Below are 19,078 nucleotides of genomic sequence, written 5' to 3' on the forward strand. Positions count from 1 at the left end.
ACTCCTACAAACCACTTAACAATAACTTCCCAGTGTTTGGCACAATGCTTGTTTTGTGTGGCTTTTTTTTTTTTTTTAATTTGTTTTGGGTTTTGTTTAAATGTTCTCTCCTTCTTGCCCAACGCACACTGGGGAACATCTGTACTGAAGATACCAGGCTCCCTTACCATATGGAAGTTTCTGTTCCCACTGAAGTTAAACTCGCACTGCATCATATCAAAGAAGATGGGAATGGTAGCTTTCCGTAGCTCAGGCTCTGGGACCAGGGTTACCTCCAGGATTGGGCCTACCATTGCTGGAATGAATTTTATTTTGTGGGGACCTGCAAGAAAGTCAAATTCAGATGCATCCTAACGGCAGATTTTGGATATCCAAATGTTTAAGCACATTATTCATGTAAAGTAAAGACCATAAAACACAGACGTTCTGCTTAGAATGTGTATTTTATATGGATAATGGCTACTTAAGGCAGAATTAACATATTACTGCTCCAAAATTCAGGAATAGTCCAAGAAAATAGTTGAGCTGAATTGCATGCAATATTGTAAATCACAAAAGCCCTCTGAAAAATTCTACTCTCGCCCTTCATAGGGCAGAACATCCTTTATAAGGAATCTAAGAAATTATCTCAGCAGCTGATATGAGAAAAGATCAGCTTTTGCAAGCTATTCACAGAAAAAGGAAAAGAGACTGTGTGCGCTGAAACAGCTGAACCTTAAGTGTATTTCCCCACATTAAACATGAGAAGCTTTTAGAAAGAAATAAAGGATTTGAAACCCAGCTTGAGAGCTTGAATAAAGGTAATTCTTTAGCTGGAACTCACCCAGGTTATACCACATATCCCTTATTTTGAAGCCAATTTCTTTCCTCATGTCCCCATACCTAGAAAAAAGTATTAGAAAGAAAAATATGAAAAAAGTATTGAAATTACACTTGCAAAGTCGCTGAAGAAATTTAATAGCAAACCCACAAAATTTATCATCCTCTCAAAAAACCCCAAACATCACACACAAACCTGAATATGCTGGGCATTTACACCAAGGGGTCTCACAGACAATCTTCCCTACTAAGGGTTTACCAAGAAGTTCCTCAATATTACATACATTTTGTTAGATGTTCACCTCATCTTTTTTCTTCCTTACCCTGCCCAGCCCTAAAGCTCAATGCACAGAGGAAGACAATGGCCATGTGCCATTACGACAGAAGACTGCAGGCTCCCTGAGAGCAGAATAAAGCTGCAGCCCTGCTGCTTCATGCAATCCTACCCAGAATTTTGTTGTTTTTCCCTAAAGCTTTAACTGCTGATGTCAAGAGAATGCAAGAATATTTAATTACTAGGCTTCTTAGAACTGTCATTATTGCAGAAAATAAGGTGACAGCCATTAGCTATGCCCTAACAAAATTCTATGTCAAGATCTACAAAGATATTTAGGCACTCGATTCCAGCTAAATGCAGAAGTAAAAGCTGCTCAGGGTCTTTGTGAATTTGGCCAAACTGCTACTTTTGGGTTGATGAATGTTTTGGAAATGCTCTTGCTTTCAAAACAGAAAAATCAAAGAGAGGGGACTAAAAAGTTGAAGGACTTTAATGATCCTTGCTTATCTACCTTATGTTGTGACTAAGGAATTGCATAAGGAATTGCTTCAGGAACTATGGCAAGTCATCTATTACAGACCTTAGAGTGGAAAGAATCTTTTGGCAGGGTGCCTAAGCTCAGGTCAGAAAAACTCAGTATCTATCTGAGCAGACTTAGACATCCACAGTGTTAAGACCTGACATCTGTCTTTGTCTCCTCCCTTTATCATCATTTGTTAATCAAGCACTTCCATGGCATTCTTCATCTCATTCTACGATTGTACCGGGTACGTCTGGAACAGTACAAACGAAGCTTCTAAAAAGCAAAAAGGCCTGGCAACCTTTTAAATATAAACTCACTTCTTGATAATTTTGTTGCGTTTGGCTTGTGAGAAGGTCTCCAGCTGGAGGGATTCATGAGTGAGAAAGGCCACTGCCAAATGGAAATAGTTATTCCAGAGCTGTGGAAGAGAAACAAGTCTAAACTAGAAGACAAAGAAAAAGCAACAACAAGCACAACAGAGCTACACAGCTGCAAATGCTGTAGTCTCCCAGGCAAGTGTTAACGAGGAAGAGAACCAACAGTGAGCTGGTAGATGAGTCTGTGTCCTCAGCCACAGCAGGCAAGCCAGCAGCATAGAGCAACTTAAAATTTCTCACTCTTTTTAGCTTGTACTTTCCAACTAAAGGAAATGACAGTGGCTACACCCATACAAGATTATGTTCTTAGCTAGTCAAGCACAAGTCAGCTACAGTCAGCATGATGCTCGACTTCATCTTGTAAAGCCTGCAGCAATTGTATTTGCTTGCAACTTATTGCTATACTAATCACAGTTCTGTACTTCAGAACTGCTCTGCATTCTGCTGCTTTTCTATAAAAGACTGACATTTTCCACAGGCATGCTCTGTATCAACAAATCTGTTAACAGTGGGATTTGTTTGCTCTTCCTGCCTTTCAGGACTGGGAACCACAAGAAAATCCAGAACAATGGAACTATTACCTGGAGTTCAAAATTTGCTTGGTCCAGAAAGAAATGGTTGAGTACAGAGGTAAATTGGTTCACTGCCCGGAGGAAAACCCTGGAACAGATAAAAACATCAAATAAAAGATGGCTCTTGAAAAAGTAACGTTGCAGTTCTGGGTTTACAACTCCTAAATGTAAGACAGGTATTCCTCTATAATGCTATTTCACCTCCTTCCCAGTAGAGGGACACTAGGGAAAGTTATTTCTCTGTTTCTTAACAAAAGAAACCTTGACTGGAGGAGGACGAAAACCCAAACACTTTTTGTATCATCCAATCTCTTTTGACAGTGCAGTGTCATTCCAGATGGTGGCTTAAGTTTAGCCTAACCTCACCACTGCAGCATTCAAATAACTTGCCACTTTCATGTTCTTCTCCACACTGCACCCCTACGACACGGTGGAGCTACGTTGCCCCCATTTTGAAGATGACTTGCATGACTGTGCCATGCAAAGAGGAGTTACGTGCTTGTTGTTTCCCCAGTTCTGTTGATGGCTCCTGTGGGAACATTAAACTCAGGGGCACACAGGCCCCGCTGTGCCTTGGATAGCAGGTTTTGGCCATGCTGTGCTACCTTGCACAGCAGACAGACAGTGAGCCAAAGCCATTCAAATTGTACAGACTTAGCAGGAGAGACTGACTCACACAAGGCCAAACCAAGTCCACAGCAGAGGAGAGAGGTGAACAGGTAGCACAGCATGGACTGTATATATATACCTACACCTAGTTTATAGGCCAGCACACTGAACCCTAGATCACACTTATGTCCAACTCTAGCTTTATCTTTGCCACATGATTCCCCCAGAATTGAAACCAAAAAGGCATTTCTGATTTATGTTGCACTCTCCAGCAGGTGACTGGATGAAAGACTGCATGGCTTTGATTGTGTACCTTTGGGCAGGAGAAGAAAGATTTCCAGTTCCATCAACAGAAACATGCAACCGCTACACTCTACTGAAATCTAATTTAAATCACCTTGAAACTGTAAAAGAAAATAAGCCTATATAACTCCAGTGATCTGCAAGCCTGCTTGTGTGAGTCACCCTCCTTGCAGAACAAGGAAGGTTCCAAAGCAGTAGCAAGATTTAAAAATAGCAGCAACTATATACCTGCTCTGCATCATATTCATGACCATCCAGTCAGCTGCATAGACATTTTTTCCAATCAGATCCTTAAACATAATGAATGTTTCCATCAGGAAGTCCTGTTGGAAAAATAAAAACCACAGCCCATCAATTTGAATATGGTAGTCTTTTATCCACATAAAAATATAGGGAAATGCAAATGTTTGTAATTGCATTGATTAATGGCTGCATTGATCAGCAATCGATACACTGTACCTCCTAAGAAGGATCTCCTATTGTGTGGGTATATTCTGATAACTAAATTATTTCTGACATCTCATCCATTCAATTACAGAAGAAGAAATAATTCCACAGAACATGTTGATCTGCTTAATTAAATCTGTCTTTACTGTTTTGAATTAAGCTGTGTTGCAGGGAGTTCTGATGCACAAACTGGATTAAAAAGCAAAACCAATATTCAAGGACTTGTTTCCAAGATGGAAATTACAATGTGTTTTCACTTCCCCAAGTAGTTAAGTCTTTTCTGATCCAGTTTAAGAAGGATAGTTAAAGAGAGGTAGTGAATGTGTCATCAGAGACATGGTTTAGAACATTTCTGTCGAAGAGACACTTTTTGCACAAACACTGAACTGCTCCAAACAAAGTTGTATTGCACCTTAAGACTTGGGCAAGGCAAGGCTGAATTGTAGAATAAGAAAAAAAGGAAAAGGAAAAATAAGAGAGATGAGCAAAAGAAGGTAATATCAAGAATATTGATCTCTATATTGTGGTCCCTACAGATATAAATGCTACCTATGAGCATTTAAATGGGTTCTATTCTCTACAGACAGCACATTAGCATTCAAAACTGAGAGGGACACAAAGAAGGTCACATGAGAAATCACCACCATGCAAAGATCACCAGCAAAAAAAAATACTCTGTTGAGCTGAACAGCTCGCTCTAAAGAATTGGCAAGTGACATCGATGTAGAGAGAGAAATGGGCAGTTGGTGCTGCCTCAGTGAAAATCCTTTAGGCATTATTAAATCAGAGCTTGATGGAAAGGTTTGGACTTGACACGGGGCACCCTGAACATAGGAATTAACTTAAACCAACCGAGTAATGGTGCAATGCCAAGGCTGAAAATACCTAAAGCAAATAACAACCAACAATAAACAACACAAAAAAATCAATTATTGTAGTAAAACAAAATGCAATGTTCTACTAGTACTAACAGCTACCACACCACCACAAACACAGGCTTGCTTCTTTAGATTTAAGGATTTGTAAAAATTAGCTTACAAATTGTTACTTTTGATCAGTATCTTTTTAAATGATATGCAGGTAATTTTAATGATTACATAATTCACCCTCTTGGTATGTCTTCATATAGAAGCTTTACACGTACATACAGAAATACAAAAGCAATATTGAAATATTCTCCCATGTGAGTCAGAAGATGCAGAACTCTGTGGTAAAACAAGACATCTTCAACTTGCAAGCTGAGTTTCAATCTGAACTTTACATTTCAGGAAAGCTTTTAAGCACCTGTTTAACCTTACATTGAATTTAAGTTATGATGGTCTCCTACTACCTCAACTGCTCTTCAGGAAAAAAGGAAGAATTCTGAATTAAGGCCCATTCAACACAAAATTTGTTTCAATCCTGCCTTGAATCCACTTTTTTCTGAAACCTATCAGATTTGTCTTCCTAGCACCCTTCTTCCTCAGACACAGTATTTCTGTGTAACCCTGCTGAAAACCTTTTCACTCCTTTATTTGATGAACAACTAGGAGAATTCCTGAATCTACTTGACTTTGTTTTTTCTACCTTCATAAAAAATTTTTTGGGTAATATAAAAAGCAATTCTAAAACTAGATGATGAGTGCTCTCTATAGACAATGCAGCCAAGTGGCCTTTCAGATGCAGAAGTGACAAAATGTGTGTGTCCTGTAGGTGGCTATGTTGCTCAACAGATTGCAAGCAATTCCAACTGCAAGGGAAAGAAAGATCACCTTGCTATCCGAAATGAATTAGCAACTCCTTCTTGGGGGTTTTGATCAAGCTTTTACAGGAAGAACATAACTCCAGGCTCTTCCCCAGCCAGTATTTAAATAAGCAAGTTGCAAAACAAGGAGTATGGGGACAGAAAAAGCCAGAACAGTTGCTGTGTCATGCTTCGGAGACTTGTCTAAATACTGGTTTTGGTTCTGACTTGTTCTGGGCAGTTTGGAGAAAAATCTGGACACAATTCTAAGGGCTTCAAAAAAACCCCCCCAAATGTTATGTTTCACCTGGTCGCATATTGGCAGTCTCTGGGGACATGAATTGTACACAGTTTGTAACATGGAGGGAAATATTTGCATTGCTGCTCACTAAAGCAAGACTGAACCATTTAATTAAGCTCTAGAGGAGGGGAAAGAATTAGATCAAGAGGACCGGATCACAAAGAGAAGCAGTAAAAGTGAGAGAGGGGAAAATGCTTTTCCTTTTCATCTTCATTCGCTCTTCTGGTCCCTGACTTTTTACTTGCACAGACTTAAATAGTCATTAAACGTGTTTTTAGTCAATGCTACCGATGCTATTCTCAGGTTCTACCGAGTCAGCAACATCCACTGTGTATACCCAGCAGGGATGATGTGAATATATCCCCTGTGGCTGTGGCATTAGGTGCCCATAAGTCATTGCTGATGAATGCAATATAATCACTCCAAACTGAATACAGTAACTTGAAATGACCTTTCAGAAGCAGGGTGTAATTCTTTATGGACTGAGCTAATCCCCCAGCCAGGCTGACTTACAATAATGTCCTGCCTGGTTTTGAAAGTGCTGATGTAATGGTTGTAATGGGAATCATCCATCTGCCTCAGGATGGCTGTCATGCAGGCCACAAAAATACCCTGGAATAGGAAAAACAAAACATTTGATTATTTTCCTGTATTAAGCATTGTAAGTTCTAAGTGTGGCATGTGCTTCCAGAGTTCTGCCTCATCAAGTATCACTGATCACAATCCTGCTTATCTATGTCCTGTCATCATTCTCTGTGACTGTTTAGTCCTCTACCCCAAACCAGCCAAGACCTCCTAAATTACAAGTGTGGTCTTGGCATAGCTTCCTTTCTCCCCAGGGATCACAGTTTTCAAGAAAAACACATCCTCCAAATAATGGTGTCTGTATATATATGTATACAAACCACTTGATCATATCTTAAGGGTCTTTTCCAAACTAAATGATTCTATGATTTTCCAATTTACTACGGCCAACTGTAATTCTCGGGGCGGACATATTGGTAATAGCATTAACTTGACCTTAAAGTTACCAAAAAGAAGATACTGGTATATATGCCCAGCTCCTCATTTTACCATCTTTCTGTACGTGAAGTACAGAGCAAATTAAAACATATCAACTTGCTTACACCTTCTAAGATGCCACACAGTAGTCAGAAACACCCCTTAGAGATGCCTCATCCTTCAGCATTTAATCCTGTTCAGCCAAGGTGATAAAAGAGCATTTTTTCAGCAAAGACTCCTTGTGTATTAGAAAGTGCACTGAAACCAAATTCTCTGTGCACAAGGGGCCCAAAGGAACTTGAAAGCAAAGTCAACTGTGATTCAGTTCAAATTGATGCTGGAGTAGGACAATTTGTATCCTAATACCTGGTCTCAGAAAACCACCAAAATCCATGTTTTAGTGACACAGAAGCCCTGCAGGAAACGGAAAGATGATTTCATAAACCACTACTACACACTGAAATCTCCCAGGAGAATAAATTCCACTATAACAAATGGTAAAGTAATAACTGAAGCAAGTAAAAGGCTCTCACAATATGTGGAGACTGTCTGCTCATTCCAATCACTGTGCGGTTTATTCTCCTTAGCAGGCGTTCCATGATCAGCTTGATGTGGGCAGCAGTGGGACCCTGGGGATATTCAATCAGGAAAATCTGAGACAATTCTTTATGTATACTGTTCTATAGAGTGCTCCCTGTGCGGGAGGACTGGCCTGACAGTGGCTAATTGTTATTAGGGGATGCAAAAAAGGAGATTTAAAACACATGAGCAATCGATTCAAATACTCTAGGTATACACTGGGTGGATAGCTAGCATAATTGATCTACAGCAGCTTCATTAGTTCATCCTGGCATAGCTAAACCAAAGCTGGTGCTTTGATTTGGCTTTGTTTTCCCTGAACAGCTCTTCAGTTCAAACTATTCTTTTCACAGCAACTTAGAATCAATTCCCACGACTAATGTGGCGAGTAACTGTATTCTCCTGACTGAATAATGATCATTGTCCCTATTTCATAGCAGAGAAAATGAGAAACTGACTACTTTTATGACTTGCTCCAAATAATTCAACAAGCCACAAAAGTAGCTGGGAATAACATTTTGGTCCCTAGAAAGGAAAGTAATTGCTTCTTGTGCTGTAGTGATAACCACTAATTCAACCTTCCATGGCTCCTTTTTAGACACAGCTACTTTATGTGCGAAGAGATTCAAAGAACTGTACAGCAATGCAACACAATTTCTATAAACAGCAGAATTTTGTAATTCTCTAAAGCATAAGTTGAGAACATTTCTTTGCTATAACTCCTCAAAAGAAGAATTAACCTTAATTTGCACCCCTGACAGTTCATGCTCACCACATCTTTGCGATCCAGGACTTCAAGAACACTGCTAAGCAGCTGTGAGCAGGCCTCATGGTCAGGCTTGTTTGAATTGTCATCCAACTGGCCACTTAGTTGATCTATTAGTAGTTGCAGAAGAACATCTCTGCATTCTAAAAAATTAAACAGAGCATATCTTGTTGGTCTCAAAGTTCTTCAGCATTCTGTATACAAGGGTACCACATAGTAGGTTTCTGCTCACAACTTTATCTTGGACACCAAAACATGCTTAAATCCACTTGAGTTACCACTGACAGGCTAGAGAGAGTCATAAATAACCCGTAATTATATGTATTGCACCAAATAGTGCACTCTCACCTTCTGCCTCTTTCTAAATCAACACACTGGATCAGGATCCTCCAGTATTAGGTATTGTATAAAGACTGAACAGCGGAAAAAAGTGTCAGCTTTTCTGTGGCAAGGAATACTTCTAAGGATAGATTTAAGAGTAGACTACCACTGATGACTGATGTAAAGGACGTGTGAACTTGAAAGGCATTTTTGTTTCCAAGGGTGCACAGCCCCATGCAGAATCCAGAGATGTCGATTTGCTACTTACCGTACTGTTTGAACAGGTCACTCTCGACTATCTTGGTCATGCAGTTTAGCTTCTGTCGAACTAACTGGTTGTCAGGAATACTTTGAATAAACTTGCTGAAGAGGACACTAGTGTGAAAACCACAGAATAAGGAGATGATCAGCATTTTCACCCAATGGGATTCCATCCTACACTTACGCTGTCCTGCACCTGGGCAAGTCAAGCAGTTTTGTCACTCTGTGGTCATGTTCCCTGCAAGTGGTCTCCACGTAAACTACTACAGAGCCTTAACTTATTTTCAAGAAACTTAACAGAGGACTTCTACTAAAATGGAACAGTATTCAGAAACCACAGGCTCAAACCTCTTAAAATCAAAGCTTGCAACCTAAAACACACTATATATATCACAGAAGTCTATAAATAGGCAATACTATCTGCTCTCCAGTGCCAGCATAAGATAATCACACTTACTTTCATACATAATGAAAGCAGAATTTTGCAAAGCTTCAGCAGACCACTGCTGAAACTTGAAACACTGCTATATACAATGGCAAGAGCATATCCTTCCAGATGCCCCCTTCATCAAGAGTGATGACTCATTTCAATCCGAAATTCCATTAAATTAAATTCCATGTACATTTGCTGTCTGTCTACTGTTTATGAGCAAATTATTTGTGTCAGAACAAGAAGACATGGTTGGGAGGTTCTGGGCAAAGCTATGAACACCAAAGAACAGAAATCCACACAGTGGTGTGAATTTCCTCAAGAAACACAACTTTCGCTTTCCTGACCAAGGCTATGTCTTTGTCACACATTTTGGTTTAGAATTGGTGGAAACTTGGACTACATTTTAAGATACCATTCCCCAGTCCTCAAATTGTGTTTTTCAGTAAAATCCTAAAGTGCTTAAGAAAGAGCAGATGAGATGTACATATTCCTTTGAACTAAACTGATCTCCTTTAAAGCCCTGCAAGCTTTTCCTCAAATTCATGCACAGTATGGGCATCATCATGTCATAATCAGAGTGGTTGTTTTTAGGAAAGTTTCCAAAATTCTTCCCAACAGAGAGCTGGGTTTAGCAGACAAACAAGCTTAATATGGTTACCTGAGCTCAACAGGGTCAAATACTAGTTTGACATCATTTATGATGCTTGGCAAATACTTTAAAGCTGCACCCTGCAAGAAAAAAAACAAAATAAAACAAAACAAAACAAAAAAACCCCAACAAAACAACAACAAAAAACCCAACAAACCAAAAAAAGGACATGAAACAAACATGGAAACTGAGTTAGACTATCCAGTTCATTCTAAAAGGGTGTAAAGTCTCAACAACAATGCCCATAGCTCACATGGCAAATCTAGTTTTTGTCAAGAGCAAATGTGCAGACACCTGTAGAGAACTGGCTTAGGATCAAACTTATGCATCCGAAGAGCCTCCAGCAATGACACATCTGCAGTGCAGAGCGGAAAAGGTGAAGGAGGAAGGATTCATAGCCAAGTTTTTTAGTTTCTGCAAACATCCTGAAGTTCCAGGGATTAAGCTCCTTATCGCCTGACATGAAAAGAACTAGTCACTTAAACTAACTCAGTGTTCTGTGTACTTTTAGCACGTCCATGTACACAGTAATAAATACTCTAGGTAGTAACATGGTTTTCATTAATGTAGCATCCAGACAAGTACGTGCAACAGCAACTAAAACTCTCTCTGTGATGTTCCATGGCTGCTGACAACAGGTATTCTGCCTGCATGAGAATCAAAGTTGGGCTTTAAATCACCCAAGTGCTAATTAAAAGTTTAGAATCAATCTTTCCTTCAAATAGAGAAAAGCACGTTGGCTAGAAGAACTGAAATGAAGAAAGCAATCTCAAGGCCTCATTGCCTTTAACAATTCAGCAGCCTCACTTCATGGCTGCTTTGCTCCTCCCTCAGAGCATAAACAGATGGGTCATAATCCAGTTGACACCAGTAAAAGAAGCAAGTATAAAATCTGAGATACATTCAGAAACTGTTTGCTTTGTCATCACTTTAATTCCCAGCATTACATTGATTTTTGCAGTAGTTTAACATTTCTATCTCCATCACCCTCAGGCTTGGTGTTACTGGTTGAAGCGTCTTTCACTCTGCAGTAGATTACATCTGCACTGGTTGTCAGCTTTCATCCTAGCAGGTGCTGAAGGTTTTTCAGCAAAGCCACAGCTCTCATCTTTATTTGATAAAGTTTGGGGTTTAAATATTCCTTTCCTGCCACGTATGGTTCATTAAAATAGACATTCACAGGTGGTGTGACTCACCCGAATGGGTTTTACGTGCCTTAAAGCTTGTCCCTTTTTCTGTCCTGCCACCCCCCTCAACTGTATTAGTTGATCTAATAAAAGATATTACCTCTCCCTGCAAATTATGCATACCTTAATCTTGACAGCCTCCTCTAAAGGCCGGTCCATGAGGACATTGAAGGAGAGGAACAGCTTGCGTATTGAATCATTAAATTCATCCCCATCTTCACTTTTCCCATAAAACCTACAAAGAACAGAAAAGAGATAGTTATACACATAAATCTAGGCTAACAGTGTCACAGTAGCTGAAATATGATTTTATCCTGTGGAACAACATCTTAATGCAATCTCCTTCTACAAAGACATGAGTGTAAAAATGACATAGGGGATTCTGCAGTAATTTCCTGCTGTAATCTGTTATAAGGGAAAAGCTACACTTTTTAAAGTGCCATTGCATCAAATTCTGCTTGGGTTCCAAGAATCAAGTATTAAACAAAAAAAAACCAGAATGAACATGAGGAAAGGATTCCAAACATTCTTCATAAATCCCTGTAAACGTATTCCAAGGCTATGGTAAAATCACCGTCATTGACCACACCCTAACGGGACAACGTGTCATCCTCACCTCACCTAACAAGCAACTGTGTGTGCATTTGTTTCTTGCAGTTTCTTAAAATGAGGAAGTCATGCCATGTTTTAATTTTTTTAATAAATAATGGGTTCCTTTTCAGCATTACCATATGCTGCTTATTGTATACTACAGGTGACTAAAAGGATTCTCCTCTTCAAATTAGGTATTTCAATTTTTACTCAACCTATTTGCTCCAGCTGTAGACAGAGGGCAGAAAGATACTCCTCTTAATAACTCAACAATAGAGGATATGCTGAAGAATATCCCCTCCAGTGGTGTTGACTGAAAGTAATTTCACTGACTTCCAAAAGGAAACATAAGGATGGCAATGACCTTGGTCTCACCTCAGGTACAATATTCGTGACTGGACAATGAATCGGAATAAGTACTTCAAGGCTTTCAGAGCAGCAAAGAGCAATTCTGTCTTGCTGGAGTCATCAGCGTTTCCCACATAACAGTTCAGTACTTTGGTGAGTTTCCTTTGGAAATAAAACAAAAAGGAGACTAAATATAGACACAGTTAAGTTTCTGTGTAAGTCCAGTTTCCTCATTCCAGAGAGGAACTACAGTCTAATACACAGATAACGGACACGGGTTCCTCTTCACAGCCTATCTCCTGGAATCTTTGCCTTCATGGGATGCCAGACTTTCATAACCAGTTCATGAACTCTCAGAAAAGTCTACAAATTTGTCAACAAATCCCAGCTTCTTGAGCTGCTTTTGTTTTTTCCCTAAAATGAAGTGTTCAGGAAGCTGGAAAACCCATACTACTGAAAGCGGACTGACACCTCCACGTGTTAGCACTCTCATGTGTGGAGCACAACATTCTTCTGAAGCAACACTTACCGAGTGCTTTGAGAGCTGTGGACAGAAGTTGCATAAACACATGATGAGTATTTGCTATCTAGTCTCTGCCAAATCAGATCAGGATCTTCTGTGAGTGCGATGGCAGCTAATATTTGGGCAAAATCCTCTTCTCTTCAGTAAACATCTCACAGCACTCAAAGCAGTGGGTGAGTGACAGCCAAGTATACAACAGCTTTTGTGCTTGCTTGCTCTATCTGCCACACTGCCAGCACCCAATTCCCTGCTTTGTCCAATGTGGGCATGTGAAGCACATGAAGGACTCTACATAATATTATAATCCACTCGGCATTATTCAGATATCACATTGTTAAGCTAAGCTGGAAAGAAAGGCAAGGAAACAACAGAGCTAAGATACAGCGTGTTCATTAATCAGACAAAGTTTATTTATAGTGAAGAGAAATAAGAATGATGATTCTTCCATAGGTTACAGGGAAGAAGGAAAGGAAATCACATGCAAGCAGTGCTTCTGTGGCCAGGGCAGGGAAGAAAAAAGCAATCCAGCAGATGGGGACTTCAGAGCTTTGTGGAATTGTGTTTCCTCACAGAATTAGCTTTAGGTTGACAGCCATCAGAGGAGGCTGAATACTCAGGACTAGGAATTCATGTGTATCAGTAAAAGTAAGAACAGATTTTTAGAGGGGAAAAGGAGTTTGCGTTCTGGTTTTGCCTTCTCTGTTGGTCTCATTTTTAACATTTTTAGTTGCCTATTACCATCAGGGTAAAGACCTTTGGGTTGTGGGGCATTAGGTGAAAGAGCTAAAAGTCAAGAGATCCAGGTGTTATTCTTGGCTTCTCCACCAACTTCCTGGGTATCCTTGGGCATGTAAGCCATGACTAGCTATAGCACTTAAACAAATGCCTCATTCTTAAGCACATGAAGTCATCAGGTTGATTAAAAGGACTAAATTTTCATATGTACCTAAATAAATTCTGTACACCAGCTTTTCCTTCCCTGATAAAAAAGGATTAATGACTGTGAGCTGAATTTTACAAACTGCTTTGAGTTCTGCAGCTAAAAACACTAGAGGGAAACAGAATTACTCCCACTGTCTATACCCACACATCAAAATATGATGAATTGCAAATTACTTCTAAATAAATGACAGTCTATGTGAGAGATTTTCAATATGGAAGTGTAATCTGCATGTTTAAACCCCACTATGACAATCAGCCCTTTTCTGAAGTTTGTGGCCTGCTCAACCTGCCTGGTCGTAGGCAGCCAGTGGAAGTGAACACCATTCGTATCTCTGCTACCATCAACCACAATGTCACTCGTATTATTTCAGCCACATATGGTTCTGCTTCTGCTCCCCGTGATGCTGTTCAAACATACTCCGAAAATTGCAGCACAGAGTACAAAGTATACAGACGATTTGAAACTTTTTTCTGCTCAAAGTACTTTTGGGGTGGGGTAGACTGAAAGGTGGTGGCAGATACTGTTAAGACAAAACAGTTCCATGAGCAGCAATACCTATCAGACCAGATTTCTTATGAATTTGTGTTCCTGTGCTCCTTCCCCAGTTCCCCCCCCGCTCATACCAACTAACAAAATTTTCTGTTGCTTTATGCATATACCCACATCACCCCCACCCCGCCCCACCAGTCTTTTAGCAGCAATACTAGACCAAAGCACTCAAAAGTTCTAAGAGAGAAATGTGTACAGACTGACTGCATTAAATCTGTTTTCAATAGGAAATCAGGCTGAAAAACATGAAAATGTTTTTACAGCACACACAGAGAGGACTATAGGTCAAAACAGAATCTGAATCACACAGTATGATACAGTATTTTTCATGATAGCACTGTCTTTTCCTTACAGAAAAAATTCTTACAACAGAAACTTTCTAGAGGGTAAAAAAGAGTAATTACAGGGTTTCTTTCTCTCCTGAAAGCAGAGAAGAATCAGACAGAACACTCTTGTCTAGTCTATGCTGCCTTTATCACCTTGGTGTAGTTTACTGAAACTATCAGGGAGACACTGCCTGGATGACAGCCTGTGGGTTTGCGATTACCGATACTTACACATAGGCCAGGGTTGCACTGAAGTGCTTGTAGATATAAGTTTCAAGTACAGGGTTGAAATGCTGGAACTTGATGTCTCCAATCAAAGAAATAATAAATACCTGCCAAAAATTCAAAAGGAAAAAGATGTACAGAGATGCACCACCTCTAACCAACTTGAATATAACTCAGTCTCTAATTGCATGTCATTTATTTTGCTGGGTCATAGTTTCTGTTTGTTTGTTTTTCTAATAGCATTAATGCTACAGATAGAATTTAGTCACTGTTAGAATATGAATAATACTGACTACATCATTTCTCAGAGGGAAGGTAGGTCACAGCAGCATTTGGAGAGAAAATCTTAGAAATAAAGGAGCTACTTCTCAAAGCAACAGCAGTGATACAGAAAGTAGCACTACTCACAGTCTTTATGTGACACTGTCATAGCACAGGTTAAATAGACACAGAGCTGCGGAAGGTCATTTTTCAAAGCTAGGAACTGATGCTTTTCAAGCTAGAACATGAGATTCCGATGATTTATACTCATAGAAAACACTCAGACCTGCTACTACAATGACATGTATTAGAGCCAGGACATTCTGTCCCGCTATATTCACTCCTCCCACCAGTGTCAGCTGGATACATCTGACTTCTTACTTCTTCCTGAACTGTCACGTACATATTTGTTGACCAGCATGAACCACTTTGGTGTGCTTTGACACTGCACACCAAAGCCAGTGCCTTTCACACACATACTAAGCAGCCTCCCAAAAGATGCAGAACACTCCTTGTGAAGTCTTTTACTCAGTCATTACAATCCTTCTGTAAAGGTTCAAAGGAGCAGCCGTCCCTACTGCCTATGTATCGGGCTAGGATTTAGGCTGTAGAGGTTCTGCTCCCACCACAGCCACAAATTCTCCACCATCGTGACCCTGAACACAACAGCTCACTTTGTGCTTCAGATAAATAATACAGCTTTTCTATTCCGTAAATTGCCTTAACGCAAGAAGTTATCTGAAGAAATTACTATAAATTATGTAACAGTTATCACTGTTTTCAATGTGGTTACTAAAAAGCTCAACATGTATCTCAGTCCTACCTCCTGAAAATTCCTTAAGAAGTGTTTAAATATAATTTATTTCTCAGAGCAAAATACCAACCATTCATCTAAACGAAGCACCAAGAACAGACTGAAAACTTGGCTGAAAACCAAATACTCTAAATTCACAAAAGAAGACTCGCTCACCAGTGCGTCAAACACAAGGAAGTCATAGGTTTCGTTTTCTGACATTTCCATCATTATGTTGAAAAGTGCATCAAGGGTATCTTGCAAAAACTAGAGGATTAAAAAAAAAATATTAAAAGGGTGGGAAGAGACAATCATTTCTGGAATCCTGCACAAGAGCCTACTCTTTTGGCTCATTTTTCCCCTTCCAGCCTCGCTCAGTTGAACTGTAAAAACTGTCCATGAAAGAACATTTAAAAAGGGATCTTAGTCCAGTAGTCATTCACATGCTTGCCATGATCATCACGCTATTCTCCCTCACTATAGCAAGGTGGATCTTTTCTTATCAGCTCTGAATGGTCCCACTTTCCTGTTCTATTGCCTCTTTATCTTTTAAGAGGTCGACTGAATACATTTCTGTCTACATAGTTTAAGCTTGCACTGTGCCAGGTCAACTACACACACTGCACTAAGGCACGACATTCGACATGAAGACTGGTTTGCAGTGACACAGCATTTACTTTAGTTATTCAGCAGTTAAGTAAATCCATGACTTTTCATAATGGCAAAAGATCCACCCTTGGAACGCAGGAAGTCTTACCTCCTAAATCCTTCAGCAGACCATTTTCTGCGGTGCCTCCCCACACTTCAGGTCTGTTCCCTATGGTACTCTGACTATAAGCTCTTTGGACCTTCCCTGCACTCTGTTCCTAGATCCACAGCAAGTCCCTATCCACAAAGGAGGCCCAGAGCCACTACTGAAAATTACAAGTTAGGCTGTGAATGTATCTTCTGGTTTGAAATGATACAGGGGAAAATAAAGTCACCATTATCTCCCAGATCCTGATAACATTTAGCTTCTGTAAATCTGGTTAATTCCACTAATGAGAGCTATTGGAACAAAGTACACCTTTTGTTCTCCTGTTGCTCAGCAGCTAGAATGGCTCTCCCAGCTTTAACAGAGAGCTTTTGGGTACAACCCAACTATGACCCTTCAAGGTCAACATCAAGCACATATGTAAGTGTTTGCATACCAAGCAGACTCGAGTCTCCATGCATACCTTGACAATTTCTCCTCCTTCCACCTCCATTAGCTTCCTTAGGTTGTGAGCTATGTTCTGAGAGTTAGAACGCCAGTTCAACAAACCCAGCAGGTCAACTAGCAAGGACAGAAATCAGCAATTAGAAACAGATTTCAACAACAGAGCTGACTTAATGGCTGCAGAACAATACAGAACAAGCACTAGACGTTATTTTTAGAATGAGCTTACAAGGAAAAGTCACACTGATGTATATATTACCACCTTGAAATGGTTCTTTTGTCTTGGCAAGAAAGTTAAGTTTTGCTATGAATGGAAACCTTGGTGTAATTTGATAATGCAAGGATTTGGTAGACAATTCTGCAGTCTTCTCATTCACTCAGGAGAAGGTATCTCGAGCTAGGAATTTTATTAGAGTGCATGACTTCATACTAATGCTTGTGTTTACTTTAGAGCAGTCTCTTGGAGATGGTTCTTAAAGTTAAAATTGAAACCACTTGTATAAATGACATTAAGCCGCTGTTCTGGGACATCCCAGGACCTCAAGTTTGATTACAAACTGCAGTTGAGTCTTTCAAATGAGTCTGGCAGGTCTCACACACATCTTCCATGTTACTGAAATAGGTACATATCATCTCTGTTCTGAAACTAAATTCATTTGCTACCTTCACCTTCGAATGCAGGAATACATGTGAGACTTAACAGCCCTGGCAAAGAACACCACATACAGAAACAGGTTACGTGCAGGAGGGCAGAAAGATGTGAACGTGCTTGGCCTGCATGTCAGATGGGATAATGCAAGTTGGATTCAGTCCTCACGCACACGGCTGTGTCTATGGCATCTAACTACAGCTAACTGGCTGAGCTCAAACTGTGAGCAGGACAGCTCATGTCCATCTCCCAGCAGCTACACCTCGATGGAGCCACAGCTGGTGCCATTTTCACCCGCTTCTTTCCCAGAGTCAGCAAGCAGGTTATACCAAGAGTCTTCCAGAGCTACTGGAAGTCTCACATCATTTACCAGCACAAACTGTATTCATTCACACATTACATGATTCTTCATTTTGACCACTTCGCCAGCATGCAAAGCAGAGTTAATGCATAACAGCATCCTGAAGAGTTCCGTTCTAATTGCTACGTTCTTAACATGCAGAGGAAAGAAGACAATTAACTTTAAACATTTATGGTTCTGAAAACGCATGTACACTGTCACTGATGGGTGCCATTTCTATACATGCTGACAAACGTGTTCGATTTAACAGTGGTAGTTTGGATAAAATATTCATGTGACATGGTCTCTAGGGGCTGCGTAAACATCTTTGTAGCTTGTACTGGCAACCTGATGCCAACAATGCTGGGATGGGGCTGCCACTGACACATGAAACAGCGAGATTAAAACTAAAGCACCTTGCCTACACATGCTGCAGTGTCAAAAATTTGCATAAAGAAAGTGCCCTCTTTACTTCAAACACACAGCATGATACAGCGAGGCTGCTAACACAAAACCTACCATTCTGGGTAAGCTTGGTGGAGCAGATCAAAGTGGCAATCTGGAAGCTGTCTTTTGTACTATCTTTAGTGGGTGTGAAGTTGGCTAGATGGTGCAGGTTTTTCCCCGAGGGGGCCTCCTTCTCCTCTATTTCCGTTTTGGTACAAGGAAGAGTTAAATAGCATTTAGCATCTTCCATTTTCTTGTTATCACCCTGTTGGTTGAACACAGCAGAGACAAGGATTATCCCACACTGAGCAAACCTCATCTGACCTCAGTTCTCATCTGCAGACACACTTCAACAGTCACAGCCAGAGAGGGCGTTAAACACCTTTTCATGTCTACAGTTGTTTACTCACATTGTCTGTTTGGGCCTCTAACTTTAGGGAACAGAAGCTGCCCATACCACCAATGAACTGAGCTCTTTTCAGAGTGATTCAAGCCACAGAGTTTAAGAGGACTTTTTACCCCCTCACTCACTTTGTAGCTTTCTACAGCAGTGCAATAACTTTTTCCTCTTACTGTGATTAAAGGCACCGGGTCTCTATTCCCATCACACACTGATCCTCCAAAGCAGTTCTTCATCAGGCCTGTTTGTTGCACACTGTCTAGGTGAATGATGTTAGGGGAAAAATGCTCTACACACATACATACAAGGATCTGTGTACTTGCAGACAGAAAACCC

General features: G+C 40.2%; 1 protein-coding gene across 1 annotated transcript in view; it reads right to left on the bottom strand.

Moving 5' to 3' along the window:
* The window catches only part of DOCK5 (dedicator of cytokinesis 5), an 86,947-nt gene that overhangs the window by 28,331 nt on the left and 39,538 nt on the right, over positions 1–19,078 (bottom strand). Inside the window, exons 18-33 of the mRNA XM_042801514.1 lie at positions 18,415–18,607; positions 16,926–17,023; positions 15,886–15,975; positions 14,661–14,761; positions 12,116–12,250; positions 11,273–11,384; positions 9,972–10,042; positions 8,888–8,994; positions 8,305–8,441; positions 7,487–7,582; positions 6,465–6,563; positions 3,709–3,803; positions 2,578–2,656; positions 1,937–2,037; positions 824–882; positions 168–322 (exon numbers count right to left, since the gene is read on the bottom strand). Coding sequence (XP_042657448.1) covers positions 168–322; positions 824–882; positions 1,937–2,037; positions 2,578–2,656; positions 3,709–3,803; positions 6,465–6,563; positions 7,487–7,582; positions 8,305–8,441; positions 8,888–8,994; positions 9,972–10,042; positions 11,273–11,384; positions 12,116–12,250; positions 14,661–14,761; positions 15,886–15,975; positions 16,926–17,023; positions 18,415–18,607 — 1,728 coding nt within the window. The remainder of the gene's footprint in view (positions 1–167; positions 323–823; positions 883–1,936; positions 2,038–2,577; positions 2,657–3,708; positions 3,804–6,464; positions 6,564–7,486; positions 7,583–8,304; positions 8,442–8,887; positions 8,995–9,971; positions 10,043–11,272; positions 11,385–12,115; positions 12,251–14,660; positions 14,762–15,885; positions 15,976–16,925; positions 17,024–18,414; positions 18,608–19,078) is intronic.

The sequence above is a fragment of the Tyto alba genome, unplaced genomic scaffold (assembly GCF_018691265.1).
Source record: "Tyto alba isolate M040663 unplaced genomic scaffold, T.alba_DEE_v4.0 Super-Scaffold_34, whole genome shotgun sequence".
Lineage (NCBI taxonomy): Eukaryota > Metazoa > Chordata > Aves > Strigiformes > Tytonidae > Tyto > Tyto alba.